At 34.7% G+C, this 19,271-nt stretch overlaps 2 protein-coding genes across 3 annotated transcripts; both read left to right on the top strand.

The window, feature by feature from the left end:
- The first annotated feature begins 1,374 nt into the window (after positions 1 to 1,374).
- Positions 1,375 to 2,341, top strand: LOC7490228 (protein DOWNSTREAM OF FLC). Its single transcript, XM_002310543.4, has 2 exons — positions 1,375 to 1,664; positions 1,797 to 2,341. The coding sequence occupies exons 1-2, from the start codon at positions 1,514 to 1,516 to the stop codon at positions 2,120 to 2,122; spliced, it is 477 nt and encodes a 158-aa protein (XP_002310579.2). The 5' UTR covers positions 1,375 to 1,513; the 3' UTR covers positions 2,123 to 2,341.
- An 11,729-nt stretch (positions 2,342 to 14,070) lies between these two features.
- On the top strand, positions 14,071 to 18,712 carry LOC7490227 (type I inositol polyphosphate 5-phosphatase 5). Of its 2 annotated transcripts, XM_052454684.1 has the most exons (10): positions 14,071 to 14,159; positions 14,288 to 14,362; positions 14,799 to 14,886; positions 15,010 to 15,114; positions 15,323 to 15,899; positions 16,282 to 16,475; positions 16,569 to 16,677; positions 17,465 to 17,613; positions 17,698 to 17,922; positions 18,326 to 18,712. In XM_052454684.1, exons 2-9 carry the CDS (start codon positions 14,344 to 14,346, stop codon positions 17,918 to 17,920), a joined length of 1,464 nt encoding a protein of 487 aa, XP_052310644.1. In that variant the 5' UTR covers positions 14,071 to 14,159; positions 14,288 to 14,343; the 3' UTR covers positions 17,921 to 17,922; positions 18,326 to 18,712. The 2 variants fall into 2 exon arrangements, with proteins under 2 accessions (XP_052310644.1, XP_024461166.2); XM_024605398.2 differs by having other exon boundaries at positions 17,698 to 18,712.
- The last annotated feature ends 559 nt before the right edge of the window (positions 18,713 to 19,271 follow it).

Here is a 19,271-nt window from a genome sequence, read left to right on the forward strand (position 1 = left end):
TAATGTATTTAATTTTTGAACCATGTAATATATATAATTTATATTTGTACTTAATTAAATCAGGTACATTATCTTTCAAAACTTAATAATGAATGGTTAGGTGGGTGTTTGTAAAACTTAAAAATAATTACGTACTAAAATAATTTAACTTAACATTATACCATTATGAATTTTTTTTATTTTAGAAATTTCTTTTCAATTATACGTAACATGATTATAAAATAACAATAATACATACATGAATAAAAGTTTATAAATTATTTTTAAACAAATCTTACTCTTTTTTTAATATTATCAGTGTTTATTCAAAAAAGTAAAAATAGCATAAGAAAATCATAAAAATTAATTAAATAGTAAATAAAGGTTTTAATTTAATATTTTAAATTTTTTTATGTAATTTATTTTATTTTATATTTAAATACTTATGTTTTTTATTGACTTGTTCTCAGTACTTCTTAGAGTTTAATTTGATAGTCAAAATAAAGTACCAATATATTACTATGTAGTTTGGAGTGATTTAAGTAGCTTATTTTATGTTATTTAGGGTTTTATATAGTGTATAAATAAAAAATCAAAAACAAAATTAACCTATTTTTTAGAATTAGTGCTAAAAAAAAGTACCCTGTTCTTTAGAAATTAATAGTTTTTCAATAATTTTACCATTATTAATCTTTTATTAATATAGACGAGATTGAATTTACTTTTCAATCTAGTATGTATTAAATGTATATATTATAATGTTAGTGTTATATTAAAAGTATAACTATTAAAAAATTATTATTATTAGATCATTAAAAAAAAATAGATGTTGGGCTTGTTAAAGTAGTCTTTCAGCTCACTTCCACAACGTTGATCCATGGCTCAAGCAATTATGCACTTTCATTGCACGTGCTTTGATTCTATGTGAGCTTAAAGATCTCCCCCGAGACAAGGTGATTGACAATGCTCAGGATTTCCGAAGGCATTACTGAATACAATGGTATTGCCGTTAGGATCCATAACACATTAAAAGAAATTTGTTTGTTTTGTGGGAAAATTGAGGTCAAACCCTCTTTGATTTCCCTTGGATCGTCTTTAATTGTATCAAAAATATTTTAATGCTTCCTCATCCATCAAGTTACCTCAATATTTTATAAATTAGGAGTGCTTAGATAGCAGAACTCTTGGTAGATCTTAAACAAAATCTATGCGCGAGTAAAGGCGTACGAGAAATTTCGAAGCAGGGAGGTAGAAGCCAACCGACACCAATTGATTCCCAGAGACTACAATTAATGCCGCAAGACTTGCTGTATATTTTTCTATTTTTGTGCATGTGACACCCTTCCCTTCAATCTCAATATTAGATCGCCAATTAGCCCTCGTTATAATATAATCACTTGTTTAATTACTCACCCTAACTAGCTCTCGTTATAATATAATCACACTCATTTTACTCTTCATTACCTTCGTTTCTCATTTTCTCAACTCCTGCTTTCTTAATTCCTCACTCGATCGATCTTGCCTGATCTGAACTATGGCTAGGTTGTTACTATTTGCCTTGTGTGTGCTCTCTTCAGTACTAGCTAGCGCATGGAGCATGGGGAACCCTTTCTATGTCCGAGGCCGCGTCTACTGTGACACTTGCCAATGCGGTTTTGAGACCAAAAAAACTACTTACGTACCAGGTATATTCACTCTTTTGGATCCTCATTAGTTCTTAACACTGTAGCTTCTTCTTGTTGTTGTTGTTTTCTTTCATATACTATTATATATGATCAGTGTACGTAGTTGTTGATGAAAGTTGTAACCTACTCCAGATGCAAGGGTTAGAATTGAGTGCAGGGATAGGACAGACTTACAGCTTAGATACAGTGTGGAGGGTGTGACAGACTCTACTGGAACGTACAAGATTAAGGTTGAGGGTGACCAAGCAGACAGGCTTTGCCATGTTGTTCTTGTTGATAGTCCACTGGCTGATTGCAAAACGGTAGACACTGCACGTAACGGTGCTGAAGTTATTCTAACCCGTTCTAATGGTGCCATTTCTGACCTTCATTACGCTAATTCCTTGGGGTTTGTGAAAGACAAGGCATTGCCTGGGTGTGCTGAATTGGTCAAACAACTCTTAGAATCCGATGAATAGATCAACGATGGACATTCTTCCTAGTCTAATTAGTCCCATCTTTAGTCAAGGACTTGCTTGTGGTAATGTTGTTTATGGCACGATGTTAATTTATTTGGTTACCAGTCTCTCAGCTCATGAAACTGCGATGCCATTGTTTGTTTTCATCTACTTTTTCTTCTTCTTCTTTTTCATCCAGCTACTTGATAAAAATATTACTATTATATTTATGATCAATAATGTGTGTGTTCTATTTATTTTGCTTAGTTTGAGCTCTTTTAGCTCTAGTTTTTTCTATAAAAAAAAGATGAAAACTTTTCTCGATGTACACTGAGATGATTTTGTCTCAGATTTTGATGTATACAAATCAAATGATAAGTATTGTTATATCATATGAATAAAACTTGATATATCTAAATCATTATAAAATGACAATATATACAAGAATATACACGTTCGATTGATATAAAATAATTGCAAAAAATTATAATCCTTAAATCGAAATTATTATGTGACCATATAATGTTTTTGAATTCTCAAATCCAATCACCAATCTATATATATCACACATGTATGATCATGGAATGAAAATTCAACTCTAATATTCTTTTATTGCTGAAAGAACTCATGCTTAATAGCATCTAAACATTGATAAAAACTACAAAATGAAAACTTAATATATTTCCATAAGAGACATATATTTCGAGCATACTCAACAAAATTCACCCTAATCTCCATGTCTCAATTGGATTAATCAGCTATGAAGATTTGTGATACATGACACATGTGGTAAGAAATTAGATAAGAAACAAAAAAAAAAAAGGCTAGTATGATATTTTTTAGGTTTTAAAATTATCCTGGCTACGCGGGTTCCATCTTTATGTTTTTTTTTTTTTTCCTAAAGAAGAGTCAACACTAATTATATTTTAATGTGCTTGCAATATTGTATTCTTATTTTAAGAGAAAGGAAAAGGTTATCGGTCTGTGAATTGTGAAAATCTTTCAATATCAAATCCCCAAACTAGCTTCTTGGGATGACCACCCGCAACATGCGACGGGATCGACCCAGAATTATTTTGAATCTAATTTAGTTTTTAATTTAAACAGGTTACTTAACTACGTGATTCATTTGATTAATTTAGAATTTAAAAAATAACTTGAATGATTGAAAAAAATATGGTTTAAATTTAAAAATAAATTAAAATGATATTTTTTTATTTAAATATTAAAACAGCCACATATTAGATAGATCTAGATTTTCAAACTTAACTTGTCAAAATTGCTAGCCGAGTTATGAATTTCAATGAGTTTAATAACTTTGTTTTTTAAAAATATTTCTTGTTTAATTATATAATAACAAAAATAAATACTCATAAAATCAAGTACAAATATATCAAGAGATTTGATTGAGACCATGATATCCTCATAAAAGTAAACTGAAACAAATTATGAAACTCAATTTCTAATCAATCCAAGTTAACCCGTCAAACTCGTAATCCTGGTTATGGACTCCACTAGATTTAATAAATTTTTTTTATCTGAAACTGTTTTTTATTTAATTATCTGACAACAAAAATAAACGCTCACAAAATTGAGTATCACCCAAATGTTGGTATATTTATTTAAGACAATGATAACCCTATAAAAAAATTATGAAAATCGATTCAAAATTAATTAAATGTTGAATGATAGAATTAAATAAAAAACTAAAAATAAATTAAAAAAATAAAAATAAAAATAGTTCAATTACGCTGGCCTAAGTAGCCTAGCATGCCTGGGCCTTACAATAAATCCTAGGCACATAGGCTTGCAACCTAGGCCCGCATGTGTTGTTTGCCTGCTAAAAACTCCACCACTTTAGTGGTGGTTGGAAAATCTAGATCTCTTCTTTTTTATTTTATCAAAACATAAATTTCAAAAACTATAAAAATTAAAAAAGAAAAAAAAAGGAAGATAAGTGGATAAAAAGAAACTTTTTCATGTGAAATTGAGATTTTCCATGATATTTCTTCTTGTTTTACATTTTGATCTTTTTTATTGAATTTTTTCTTGTCTTAACAAATTAATTATGAAATTGAGCATAAAAGGTTGCAATTAAAAAATAATAATTTGAGGACAAAATTGTTTTTTTTATTATTGTTATTATTCAATTTGTCTTATTAAATTATAAGTTATAGTAAAATATTACGATGTTTTAAGGATTAATTAGTAATATTTTATTAGTTATTTTATATAACCTAGATTTAAACAAGACAAACACACAATAAAAAAATAAAATTTACGACAAAAGAAGAATGAATATCTCCATATAATTTTTCAATAGCCTTTGTATCTATTTTTTCTTAGGCTATTACATAAAGGAACTAATAGTGTGCCAACGGTCAGCTTATAACGAACCTCTATTTTGTCTCTTTCCTTGAAAACATTCATTTTCTTCTCGCGCGTCTCTCAACTGTCTTTCTTACAATCTTAACGACGAGTTTTAATTTCTTTGTCGTTCGCCAGCAATCACTGTTAAGTTATCTTTCTCTACTTAGCTGTTCACCTCTTTTTTGGGATTACTTTGATATTTTCTTCTCGTATTGGTATTTGAAGAGCTTGGATTTTAATTGGCTGTTGTGCTTTTCCTTTTTAAGGTGCAATCTTGCTTCTTTTGATGTTAAGGTGGTTTGATTTGATCATAGGTTTTGTCCAGTACTAAAGCTGAATTTGAAATTGGTTTGTTGATGATTTTGATTACCATGATAGCAAAGAGAAACTTCAATTGGTGCCCTTTTTGCTCCTTTTTTTCTTAATTTTTATCTTGTTTGATTCACAAAAAAAAAAAGTATGATTATTTGAATTTCTTGAAACTTGGAATATTATTTATAGGTGAACTCCTAAATGCTGTATGATCTAGTATAGTGAAGAAAATGTTACAGATAGAGAAAAGGAAAAATAATAAAGAGAGGAAGAAATGATGGTTTTCAATTAAGTTTTACTTTTGGAGTGCGCTTGATAAAAAAATTGTGTTTAATGGGATCAGGGTCTAAAATATGAGCTTGGTTCTTATAATGGTTAAAGAGATTGACTATAATTTGTCATCATCAACTATATTAAAAAAAAATAACCAAAACATATGATAGAAAAGTTCTACTATGATCTACTAGTAAGAGTTTGGAATTAAGGGGTTTGCTCCTCGTGGTTGTTAATATGATGGTCATTGAAAGCTTACATGGTCGTTAATTTTAGGGCCCGTGGGATTAGTCGAGTGCGTGCAAACTAACCCGAACATCCACGTTAATAAAAAAAGAAAATTCTACTATGGGAATTCAAAGAAAAATTCTATCACTACTCACTACTAAGTGAAGACTAGAGCAAATAGTCACCAAATTATGAGATACCATATGTGATGAAAAAATCAGATAAGAACTGATTTGTGATATCTTATCTGCTTGCTATATTTACTTAATGCAGAGCTTAGCTCTTTACAGGCAAAAAGTGGATGAGATGGTGCAATAATCAAATTCGAAAACTTGGTAAACTTCTTGTTTGATTTTAGATTCTTCAAAGAACTGTATATTAAGGAATCAATGTTTACCATCTGATTTGCACCCTAATCGTTTTTTTTCTCTACGGTTTTGCACGGGACATTTTATATATATTTCCTGTTACATGAGATTGCACAAAGCAAATGAATACTTGACTACAGTTCTTCACTGATTCTGCAGTTAACATCTGTGGTGACTACTTTTTCAGTCAAACCACAACCGTCGTCAACATGCCAGAGATTCGAAGAAATACAGCAAACAAAGAAACTATGGTCTTGCAATTATTTCTTATAAAATGCTGACGATTGTCGATAGCCAATATTCCCCACAAGGATGATGGGATATCGATGCAATGTATTTAACATCAACTTTGATAATAGATGATTATCTTCTGTTGATGGGATGGCAGCCAAGATGCCGCCACTACTGGTCAAACGCTTGTTCAAAAATGTTAGGATACTGGCATGCAAACCCGACAAGATAAAAGGCAAAGGATAGGATAAAATGAGAAATTAGACACACAAGAATTTACGTGGTTCACCCAATTTGGCTACGTCCACGGACAAGTATAGAAGGATTTTACTAAGTAATGTGGGAATTACAACCTCTCTCTATCAATAGGAGAACAACTGAAATCTCTCTATTACTAGGAGAAAACACCTCACTTACTTTCTCACAAATACCTCACAACTTTTGTGGGATTACTCTCTCTTCACTCTCTCTACTTGCTCTCAATTTTCTCTCTTGTGGTGTGTTTACAATGCTTGGATGCATTGCCTATTTATAGGCAAGCATCCATGTAAATACAAGGGGCAAGGCAAGTGGCACAAGTTTGGTGCCTACAATTTGTGACTAAGGAAGGATGGCTTCACCACCATTGTTGACTCCCACCTTTGTTGACTTAGGTGGCTGGACTTAGGTGGCTGGCTTCACATTCTCCCACTTGAAGACTTTGATGATTTAATCAAGTCTTCACACATGATCATCTGTGATTCTTCTATCCTTTCTATACTTGCTATCTTCATGCTGCTTACGTTTCTACTAGGTCATAAGAGGATCTGCACCATATATACTTATCAGTGCTGACTGGTTTAGTCAAAGCATCTGCTGGGTTTTCCTTTGTGTGAACCTTCTGAAAATCCACACTTCCATCTTCCACCACTTCGCGAACAAAGTGATACTGAACATCTATATGTTTTGTTCTTGAATGAAACGCTGGATTCCTTGCAATATGCAAGGCACTCTGACTATCACAATACAAAAGAATCTTCTCTTGTTTGTGCCCGAGCTCCTCCATAAGTTTCTTCATCCATATTGCTTCTTTACAAGCTTGTGTAGCTGCCATGTACTCAGCTTCTGTTGTGGATAAAGCTACAACAGTCTGAAGTTTAGAGACCCAGCTCACAGCTCCTCCTGCAATTATGAACACATAGCCTGTAGTGGATTTTCTTTTCTCAAGGTCGCCAGCAAAATCTGAATCAACATAACCTCTGACAGTAAATTCTGATCCTCCATAACATAATGCGGCATCTGAGGTACCCTTGATGTATCTCAAGATCCTCTTAATAGTATTCCAATGCTCTCTACCAGGATTTGCCATGTATCGACTAGCTGCTCCCACTGCTTGTGCAATGTCTGGTCTTGTACATATCATGGCAAACATTAAACTTCCCACTGCTGATGCATACGGTACTCGAGACATCTCCATCCTCTCTGCTTCATTGCTAGGAGACATACTTGAGGATAATTTGAAGTTAACAGGAAGTGGGGTGGAAATTGGCTTACAATCTTGCATGTTGAAGCGACGCAAGATCTTCTTCAGATAATTCTTCTAAGAAAGCCAAATCTTCCTCTTACTTCTGTCTCGGTGAATTTGCATCCCTAGAATCTTGTTTGCTGGTCCCAAGTCCTTCATATCGAACTCCCTAGCCAATTGTGCCTTCAATTCTTGGACTCGATCTTTGTTGGGGCCTATTACCAACATGTCATCCACGTACAACAACAAAATGATGAAAACATCATCTTCTTCAAACCTCTTGTAATACGTACAATGGTCTGAACTAAGTCTGTTGTACCCAAGGCTAATTATGAAGGAATCAAATCTCTTGTACCAACACCTCGGCGCCTGTTTGAGACCGTATAGAGATTTGTTCAACCTGCAAACTAAGTTCTCCTTGCCTGTTTCAGCAAAACCCTCTGGTTGGAGCATATAAATTTCTTCTTCAAGTTCTCCATGAAGAAATGCAGTTTTCACATCTAACTGCTCTAAGTGAAGATCAAATATAGCACACATTGCCAAGACTACTCTGATTGTAGTAAGTCGTACCACTGGAGAAAATATCTCATTAAAGTCTATTCCTTCTTTCTGAGCATATCCTTTCACCACCAATCTTGCACGGTACCGCTCCACTTGATCATTGCCATCACGCTTTATCTTGTAAATCCATTTGTTGCCAATGGCCTTCCTTCCTTGTGGTAGCGGAACAAGATCCCAAGTGTTGTTCTTGTGTAGAGCTTCAATCTCCTCTTGCATTGCTGTCATCCACGTAGATACATTTGTGCTTTTGATAGCCTCATGGAAAGTTGATGGCTCTCCATCCTCTGTTAGAAGACAGTATGCAATGTTGCTCTCAGTAACATATTCTGAGTGCCAAGCCGGTGGTCTTCTTTCACGAGTTGACCGTCGAACTTCAGGAGTTTCAGACTCTATTTGTTCTTGTTCTTCATGCTCTTGTGCAGCTTCAGAAGAAGTATGATTCTGAGTATTTTCCATCTGGACTGCTGTAGTCTCCTTTGGAATGCTATTATGTTCTTCCATTTGCATTTTACCTTCTGCAAATATAACATCTCTGCTGATGACTACCTTGTGGGCAGTGGGATCCCACAAGCGATACCCCTTCACTCCATCAGCATATCCCAAGAATACACATTTTCTGGATTTTGAATCCAGCTTGCTGACTTCTTGAGTATTGTACATCACGTACACAGGACTTCCAAATATATGCAATTGAGAATAATCAGCTGGTTTTCCAGTCCACATCTCCATCGGTGTCTTCAGCTCAATTGCAATTGACGGAGATCGATTTATCACATAACAGGCGGTATTGACTGCTTCTGCCCAGAATGACTTTCCTAGACCTGCAGTCTTCAACATTGCTCTTGTTCTTTCTAATAGAGTTCTGTTCATCCGCTCTGCCACTCCATTTTGTTGTGGAGTGTATGCCGTTGTGAACTGCCTTTTGATACCTTCATGTTGACAGAAGTTATCAAATTCATCACTGGTATATTCTCCTCCATTGTCAGTCCTCAAACACTTGATCTTCTTTTCAGATTCAAGTTCCACCCGCGCTTTGAAAGTTTTAAAGACTGCGAGCACATCTGCCTTCCTTCTAATTGGGTACACCCAACATCTCCTGGAGAAGTCATCTATAAATGATACAAAGTATCTTGCTCCTCCCAGGGATACAACCGGTGCTTGCCAAACATCAGAGTGAATCAGGTCTAAGATGCATTTGCTCTTAGTTGTTGATGTGCCAAACTTCAACCTGTGCTGTTTGCTTGTAACACAATGCTCACAAAAGGGTAAAGTAACCTTTGTAAGCCCAGGGAGTAACTTCTGATCAGAGAGAACTTTCAAACCTTTCTCTGACATGTGGCCTAGTTTTTGATGCCACATCATCGTCTTCTCTTCTGCAGGACTGGCTGATGCAATTGATGCTTCTGCCCCATGATGTGTTTCTCCCATTAATACAAACATGTTTGCAACTGTCTTTCTCGCCTTTAAAACCACCAGCGCTCCTTTGACAATTTTCATTATTCCATTGTCTGTTCGGATCTTACAGCCAAGACTATCAAATTGTCCCACGGACAAAAGATTTTTCTTTAAGTCTTTCACATGACGCACTCCTGTAATAGTACGAATTAAGCCATCATACATCTTCAATTTGATGGTGCCAATGCCAGCAATCTCTAAAGCATGATTATCACCCATGAACACTGAGCCTCCAGAGGTGGGTTCGTATGTATGAAACCAATCTCGATTAGGAGTCATATGCCATGTTGCTCCTGAATCCATTACCCAAACCTCTGTGAGCTCTTTTCTATCTGTAGAGACTGTTGCTGCTTCACTATATAAAACCTCTCCATCTTCTGAGGTGCTTGCAACACATCCTTGAGGTTTTGATGACTCTGCAGTGTTCTCTATACCCTTTTTAAACCAACAATCCCTTTTGAAGTGCCCTTTTCTGCCACAGTTGTAGCATTTCACAGTCTTCTTGCTTCTTGATTTGGACCTCCCTTGCCTTTGACTCCCACTGGAGCCACGCTCCGTTGATCTCCCTCTTGACACCAATAATGCCTCTGCTTGGTTTGAACTATTTCTGTCTCCTTTATTTTTGCGCCTATTTTCTTCTTCCAAGATGGCGGCTGCAACATCATCAAAGACTAAATAGTCTGTGAGGATATTATTGGTCAAGTTGATAATGAGTTGATCATACGAATCTGGAAGACTTTGAAGTAGAAGCTCTGCACGTTCACTTTCCTCTATTTGTTGACCCAACGTAGTGAGTTGTGAAAATAGAGTTCTTATTGTGTTGATGTGGTAAGTCACCGCCGTGGTTTCTGCCATTCGAAGGGTATAAAGTCTCCGCTTTAAGAAAATCTTATTGTGCAAAGACTTGGACTCATATAGCTTTGTTAGAGTCTCCCATATCTCCTTAGCTGTTTTCTTCTCCGCCACACTTGATAACACTTCGTCGGCTAATGCTAAATGTATGTTAGCAATAGCATTGCCATCCATTTCATTCCATTTTGCATTATCAGTGATCTCCGCGGGCCGATCCCCAATTGCTGCCAAGCAATTGTCTTTCCTTAAGATTGCCTTGATTCTCATTTTCCACAGTGAGAAATTGCTCCCCTTGAACCTCTTAATCTCGTACTTTGCTGCCATTGTATTCACCAAGTTCTATTCAGCTATCACCGTTTCACAGATTTGTAACGTATATAGAAATAGTATCGTGTGAATAATACTTCACTAAGTAAGTTCCTAGGAAAGATTGGAGGGGTCACAAACGGTCCCGCTTAAAACCCAATCTCCTTAGACAGAACTTCCTAGACTGTATTTAATCACCGCACTGGCTTTCTATATACGCCAACAGTAGCGTATGTGAACAGTACCGTATGGATGAATAGTGCCGTATAGGTGAATAGTGCCGTAGACGTGAATAGTAACCGTATACACGAATAACTTTTGTGTATTAACAACACCAACCAAAAGGCTCTGATACCACTGTTAGGATACTGGCATGCAAACCCGACAAGATAAAAGGCAAAGGATAGGATAAAATGAGAAATTAGACACACAAGAATTTACGTGGTTCACCCAATTTGGCTACGTCCACGGACAAGTATAGAAGGATTTTACTAAGTAATGTGGGAATTACAACCTCTCTCTATCAATAGGAGAACAACTGAAATCTCTCTATTACTAGGAGAAAACACCTCACTTACTTTCTCACAAATACCTCACAACTTTTGTGGGATTACTCTCTCTTCACTCTCTCTACTTGCTCTCAATTTTCTCTCTTGTGGTGTGTTTACAATGCTTGGATGCATTGCCTATTTATAGGCAAGCATCCATGTAAATACAAGGGGCAAGGCAAGTGGCACAAGTTTGGTGCCTACAATTTGTGACTAAGGAAGGATGGCTTCACCACCATTGTTGACTCCCACCTTTGTTGACTTAGGTGGCTGGACTTAGGTGGCTGGCTTCACAAAAAATACCCACGACCCTAAATTTTTATTGTTGTGGCATTTCACATGAAAAGAAAAACGAGGAATTTGTCAAAAAAAGGCATTATGCATGTATGCACAATAGCAAATTTGACCTCAAAAATATGCTGGCTGCGGTGTATCTTGGTTTCTTTTCCTTCTATACTTGGACTTAAGGTTCTATATGCCAATCAATCAACTCCTACTTGCACTAATATTGAGTTTATTTACTCTTAATCACGTGGTAAAGATTTTCTTGACCAAGAAATCAAAGTGGACATTTTGGTAGATAACATATAGAAGCACAGTGAACAAAGATCACAGCAAGCTAATAAGCTCAGAAATCTTAAATTTTGTTAATATTATCTGGGATTTTTCTTTTGTCGGGGTACGAAGGAATTTGTTAATCCGTCAACAATTTGGTTAAGCAGAAATTAATTGAAGCTGTCTACAGTTGAAATCCATTGACAGGATAGCTGTATAATTTCTTGCCGTTAGTCACTGTGGTTATGGGAGCTGGTAACCAATTGAAGCTTAACAGTAAAATGTTTTTTTTTTTTTTTTTGACCCCGAGATCAAAAATTTGTTAAGCTGCCGGGTAGGGGTGTTTATAATTTTTCCATGATTCATGTATAGTGAAAACATGTTTTTAACCTTAGAAAAGACCAAAACAAATGAGTTTTGTCTTTGGGGCTATTTTGGTATTTTGTGTAATTAACAGGTTCATAAGATGTTTTGGTATTTTTCACGTTTTCTTTTCAATCTTTTTATTCAGAAATATGTTGGCATGTGTTCCAAATGAGTCAGCAAGTGGGTGGAGTCCACGTCATTCAGGTGACACGTGTGACGTCACCTGGTGGCCAAATCTGGATTTCCATCGTCTCACTGGATACACAACCGTCTCCCCTTTCACATGGTGTGGCGCGTATAGGAGTATAGTGGTGGAATTGTCGCAGGTGGTCATTTGTTTTTTTTTTCTCTCTCTCCTGATAACTAAAGTGCATCATCGTCCTTTTTGTTGTTTGATTTTCAATTTCAATCATTCTTCTTTTAATTTGCTAAGTGATGTAAAGTGTGAATAGAGTACAGTACGTAAACACCTAAAATATAATAGAAAAGAGCTAGTAATCTAAGATATATCAATTTCTCTCTTTTGTAAAAGGGTTTAAAAGATTTTTTACTAGTGGTTCGTGTGAATTACTATTAGAGACCAAATATTTGGATGGCTTGTGGTTTGCAACAACTCAAACTTGAAGCAATTATTTAAAACTAAAAAAAATATCTAATTTTCAAGTAATATTTATATAAACCCTAAACAATCTTAGATTTATTTAACATGATTAATGGAATTAAAAAAAAAAGTTATTATTATGTTTCGAAAAATTCAATATTGGGAGTGTCTATGGGCTAAATAAAATTGGATAACATGGAATATTTTTGTATACGTAATGCGGAAGGGAAGGAAGAGTACAATGAAATTTGCATATGTTTTGCGACAGACTACACGATTAGAATTTTCCAAGAGGCATTTACGACTGAATAATACTGAATTACTGTACTGTTTATTGTAGCCGGATGTTCAACTAAATTGTTTGATGCTTCTTTTCTTGTAGCTCACCAACTTTCTTATCGTACTCGGTGGAATTCGATTTAGTGTTTGTGATTATGATAGTGATTATTTTTTAAAATGTTTAAATATATTAGAATAATATTTTTTATATTTTTTAAAATTTATTTTTGATGTTAACTTGTTAAAATAATTAAAAATTTAAAAAAATTCAAAAAAAAATCAATTTTTTTAAAAACATAAAAACAAACATTTGAATCTGAATCCCACGTGACATTTTTATCTTCACTGGTTTGTTTTCTAGAATGGTTATCTTGCTGACTTTAGTTTCTTCAATAATGAGAAAAGACCACCTCTCCATGCATGTAGCCCAAGATTTGTTGGAACTTAAAAAAAATAAAAAATAAAAAAGAAGAAGAAGAAGAAGAAGCAAGACATGTGTAAAGTATGACTCAAATATGGTTTCTCTTTTAGACAGTCTTTTAAGTTCCCCGAAAGCGTTGGCGCCAAAATCTCATTCTTTATGTAAGAAGATCACAAAACTTCATTTTGCCATAATTATTTTTTATCTAAATAACCAAGAAAATAAGGAATAAATATCGACCAAAAATCTTCAGAATTCATGATTTCGGCAAACCTAGACATTTCCTTTTTTCCCCTCTTAGAATCTTCAATCAGCAGTTTTTTTAATATATATAAATATCTTTAACTAATTCATATTAGATTCTTGCTATGTTTTAAACGAGAATATTTAAAGACATTGACCCTAAATTCCAATTCGTATCTATGTATTAATAAATGATTCAAAGTCAAATAGACAAGCGCAAAGACAGAGATGAACAAAGCCAAAAGCCCTAGCAATGTCACCTCTGATGATTCTGTCAAGAATGAAAAGAAAAGGAAGGTATGGTTTCTTTCATTATTTCTTCTTCTTCTTTTTGGTTCCTTATGATTGATTGTTATTTGTTGATCTTCTTAAGCTTGTTCCCTGTCATAATGCATTGCTCTTGTTCATTGGTTCTCCAAGTCTTTGAGCAAACTAGAATATTAAAGGTTTAACGTTTTTTGTTGCCTTCAACAATTCTTTTGTTGCAGTCTATTATTCCAAAGATTTTCAGTTCAAAATGGAACAATAGAAATGCTTCCAATGATGATGATGTAGTTGGATCAGATGGCACTGGAATTTCTCTTGGTATTCTTCTCTTTCTGACAGAATCATATACATGCATATATATTTGATTCAAGCATATATAAGATGCATGAATATGTTTCATGTCTGCATGCATTAATGTGGTTTTTTTATCTGGGTTTGGTGGGTAGATGTGGACAAGAAGATTGCAGGAAGGAAGAAAACATTCATAGAGCCATCCCCCCTGATGAGAAAAAGTTACACAGGTATTTATAAAAGTGAATGATGTTTTAGTATTTACCCATATTTTCCATGCTATATATGTTAGATGCATCGTATTTTATTTCCTGTACCATCAAATCAATTGAAAGAAAACTTGTATATATTGCATTTATAGTAGCTGGCTAGGGTTGTCACTTTTTATTGAATCTTACATGTGATGAGTGGAAGCCACATACACATCTAAATAAGTCCAAGTTAGCCTTATCTCTTCTTTCACTTTCTTCGTAGCTAACCTAACATTAATGAATTTTGATCATTGGCTAGATATTGTAAACTAAAGAGTAGAAAATGGAGATACGGGGAAATTTTTCATGTATGATAGTGATCTTCCAGTCCTTATCACAGGAAAACCATGATTTTGAATTCAGGATTTGCTCGAAAAGTAAACCATGGTGTTTGGTATTTCTTATCTACTTGCAGAAAGACGGAATAGTACAGGGATTGAAGGCCTAAACTTATCAAACATTGATCACTCTATGGCACCAGAAACAGAAATTAAAGAATTTAGGTGTGGATTCTTGTCATTTCTTGATTGAGTAAATATTTCTTTTAATAACTTCAGCTGCTTTTTTATCAGGCTCATGTTGTACGTGCATATCTTATAGAAAGAGTTGTGGTTGGATTTCTGCAGGATATCTGTTGCAACATGGAATGTGGGAGGCAAGGCACCCAACCCTGACCTCAACCTTGAAGATTTCTTGCAGGTTGAGGGATCTGCGGATATTTATGTCTGTGGGTATGATAAACACATTAATAAGCTCTTAATTTAGCTCTTTTTCTATGGCACACTGAAAAAAACGTGACTAATGGCAAACATGCAATTTAATTTGATGACAACTGCCATTGGAGTCATCAATACATTCTTTCTTTGTGTTATTTTCTGATTCGGAATCATTGAGATGAGATCTATTAGGTGCAACTTGTCTAAAGTTCATCCTCTTCAGGTTTCAGGAAATTGTTCCACTCAATGCTGGAAATGTATTGGTGATTGAAGATAATGAACCTGCAGCAAGATGGCTAGCCCTGATAAGCCAAGCACTTAACAAACCACTGCATGATTCTACAAACTATTCTTCTGACTCAAGTCATGGTTCAAGAGGTCTGAACAGCAACGATAATAAAGACTCGAAGTCACATAACTTATTTTACAAGCCTTCACTGAAAGTCCTTGAAAATTACAGAGCAGATAGTAGCCTTCTCAAGATCTGCAATTGTCAGGAGGAGTCCCAAACACGAGACAGACAGAGAGAAAGAAAGCTTAGTGACCCCATCCACAAACTAGACTCAGCAAAGGAAACACATCGCTTTCGTCCGTACAGCTCTGCCGATAGCATCCTCTATATGCCTGATATTCCTTCCTTCCCTTCCTCACTGACCGACAGGACCTATAACCTTATTGCAAGAAAGCAAATGGTTGGAATTTTTCTCTCGGTGTGGGTTAGAAAGGAATTGGTTCCTCACATTGGTCATCTCAGGGTAGATTCTGTTGGTAGAGGAATAATGGGTCTTCTAGGCAACAAGGTAAGCTGAGTATAGTAGGCATATTTCATCCTTGAACTGAGTTTCCTTGGCCAAGAATAGCTGGACCAAATTGCAATATGAAAGTTGCTTCAATCATTTTCTTGAAACTGCAACATGAATTACAGGAAAGAAAGAGAATTTTCCATTTTCATCCAATCCTCCCCATTGTCCTAGTTGGACAACTGTCATCGAAATTTCTTGATATTATCATGTATTAGTAAGCTTGGTAATTTTGATTTAACAAAATGGCACATTCTGAAGTCAGACTAATAGTTTGAGAGGCTTGAACTTGGAAAGATACGGGGGGGATAATAAAGTACTATTTTAATGGAATCAAATCTTGACTGTATAATAATTTGATTCATGCGGTCCAACATTGCAGGGATGTATATCAATAAGCATGTCATTGCACCAAACGAGCTTTTGTTTCGTGTGCAGTCACTTGGCTTCTGGTGAGAAGGAAGGTGACGAGCTAAAGAGGAATGCCGACGTAGCTGAGATCCTCAAAAGCACACAATTCCCCAAGATTTGCAAACATAGGCCTTGCCGAGCCACAGAAAGAATAGTTGATCATGAGTATGTTATACCTTTTGTATTATTTTTCTGCCTTTCCATTTCTGTAGGTTTACTGATCTTTCCATTTGGGGCCTTCTGTTTTTAATACTGCAGCCGTATAATTTGGCTAGGAGATTTAAATTACAGAGTAGCTTTGAGTTATGAGGAAACAAAGGTTCTGTTGGAGGATAAAGACTGGGACACCCTGCTGGAGAAGGATCAGGTTTGTTGCTTAAAACTATTTCTCATTCTCTTAAAAAAAAAGCAAGCAGTGCTTTTCTGTTGTTGTACTCAATGTTCTCGCACCATTAATTTACTGTTGGTAGTAACCTTTGCATTGGGCATCCTTTTCTTGACTCCTTTCTGAAACTACACATCATGTTCAATCAGTCATTGATTAATTGCTGGATCATCCATTCAAAAGTTGAAGAAACAATTGGACTGATCTTTATCCTTTTACTCTAGAAGGGATATCAAAATATCTAGAGGTCACAGGAAGTCAAACCTTCTTCAAATTTCCTAAAGCTTATTAATAGTATAAGTACTGGAGAATGGAATGATCATGCTCTATGGTTGTTTTTAACATTCGTTCTTGGAAATTAAAATCTTAACAGGAAGAAAAATGCCGTTGTACTTCTGTAAATTTCTAAAAAAATGAAATCATGGTTTTCGATTTTGGTCGTAAAGTATAGGCAACTACAGTACTATATCCTCGCCGTATAATGAGAAATCAGGAAATTGCCAGAAGGAAAAAAAAATCAGTGAAAGAATGTCGTTGTACTGTAATATTATCTCAGAAAGAAATCGTTCTTGGTGGCTAGTCGTTTTCCTTTTTGCTGGCTTCATATCATCACTATGCATCATGCAATGCTGTGTGGATCTTATGCTTGCTTAATTATAAAGCTTTTAATAAAAATTTTATTGAATCCCAAGATTATGCATATAGTTTAGAGCGATATTTTTCATTATTATTTGACATGGTTAACTTTTTTTTAATGCAATGACCTCAGTTGAATATGGAAAGAGAAGCAGGGAGAGTCTTTGAAGGGTTCAAAGAAGGAAGGATCTCGTTTGCTCCTACTTACAAGTACACACAAAATTCAGATTCTTATGCTGGAGAAAATGTTAAATCCAAGAAGAAACGTCGAACACCAGCATGGTATTCACTCTTCTAATATTAACAGTATAAACTAAAAATATAGAAAAAAACAGCGAAATTTATTGCTTCAAGTTCGCATTTCAGGTGTGACAGGATATTATGGCGCGGTGATGGCATTGAACAATTGTCCTATATTCGAGGAGAATCAAGATTTTCGGATCACAGACCAGTTTGTGCTGTGTTTGCAGCAGAGGTGGAAATGAGGAACAGAACCAACAGCAGGTTCAGGAAAGGTTACTCATGTGCTGCTGCAAAACTGGAATTTGATAACTGCATACCCCGAAGGCACAGCTTATATGAGTTCTAATGGTAAACCAAATTGTACATTTCATTAGGTTTCTCAGGAAAACACTTTACCACTTGAATTATTTTCTTACCTTACTTGTTTTTGGGTCATTTTTCTGGAAGAGTCAGCCAACATAGAGAAAATTAATGGCTAGGAGTATAACTAGGAAATTACTAACTGCACTTCACATATTATTGTAACGAGGATTTGTTTAAACACATGAACAAGCAAAAGAAAAACAGATCCAATGAATTCCTTAAGAAGCTATCCCCTCGATATTGCAAATTCAAACTAGTTTCGTGGGCATTTCTTTCTAATTCTTTGTGCAAGAGCAGAGCAAGAGTGTTGAAAAATCATAGAAAGAGTAATTGCTTTGTTTATGCTCGGTTGGCTATCTAATTTGCTTCCTCGTATCCCAAATCCCAGATTGAAGTCATTCCTTGTAAGTTCTCTTGTGATGGATTTGGATTCAAGTCCATGTTTTCTATATATCTTGCTACATCAAGTGCTCCTTCAAGAATTCCACTGCACCGGCTGGAATAGTCTCTGATTGGTTGCCAGACCCCTCTCCAACCTCTATCCTATGTTGATTTCCATAAAAATTAGCCTTCGCTAGCTTCATAGTTGCCCAAACAGCTATACAACTCATTGTCGGTATTATCCGTAGTTGCAGTTCCAAATATCCGAGGACATATCAAGAGTTGATCATTCAAGGGGAGAATGTTTGCAGGAGAATCAGCGTCTCAATCGATATTTTCTTGGCCTAGTGTATATGACATGTAACTAACTAGGTGGTTGCATGTAGCACACTAATATTATTTATGTAAAATATATATTTTTATATGTAAAGACATTTTTTTATTTTTAATATTTATTAAGTTTGATTAACAAATTTATAGTAAAGATAAAATTCTCGTAACAAAAATAATATTTTACAAACAAAATTATAAAATAGTTAGAATTATGAGGATTTATATTATTAAGATTAGATATTAATTAAAATTATTTAGACTAATAAATATTTGGTTTTTTCATTTATGAACTAAAGTAGTTGTTTGTTTATCACCAAGTATACTAAACTAACCCATAGGATTTCATATAAAGAAGGTACTTGTACCTATGAAAATAATCATGTGACAATTATGTATATGATTTTTAGATTGGAGATTATTAATTATATAAAAAATATTATATTTTAATCAAGTAATAAATGAGCAAATATATATATATATATATATATATATATATATATATATATATATTAAAATAGTATGATTGAGAAATCATTGCTCAAGTATTCAAATAATGAATGATTATGGTGTTGAGAACAAAAATAATTTGACAAAGCAGACATGTTTCATGCTCAAATATC

This window comes from Populus trichocarpa, chromosome 7 (assembly GCF_000002775.5).
Source record: "Populus trichocarpa isolate Nisqually-1 chromosome 7, P.trichocarpa_v4.1, whole genome shotgun sequence".
In the NCBI taxonomy this organism is placed as follows: Eukaryota; Viridiplantae; Streptophyta; class Magnoliopsida; order Malpighiales; family Salicaceae; genus Populus; species Populus trichocarpa.

Excerpts from the sequence above, each read along its gene's own strand:
- LOC7490228 (XM_002310543.4), top strand. The coding sequence starts at position 1,514 with ATGGCTAGGTTGTTACTATTTGCCTTGTGTGTGCTCTCTTCAGTACTA. Across the intron at positions 1,665-1,796 it reads AAAAACTACTTACGTACCAG|ATGCAAGGGTTAGAATTGAG; the intron begins GTATATTCACTC and ends AACCTACTCCAG.
- LOC7490227 (XM_024605398.2), top strand. Across the intron at positions 15,115-15,322 it reads GCGGATATTTATGTCTGTGG|GTTTCAGGAAATTGTTCCAC; the intron begins GTATGATAAACA and ends CATCCTCTTCAG. Across the intron at positions 16,476-16,568 it reads GAAAGAATAGTTGATCATGA|CCGTATAATTTGGCTAGGAG; the intron begins GTATGTTATACC and ends TTAATACTGCAG.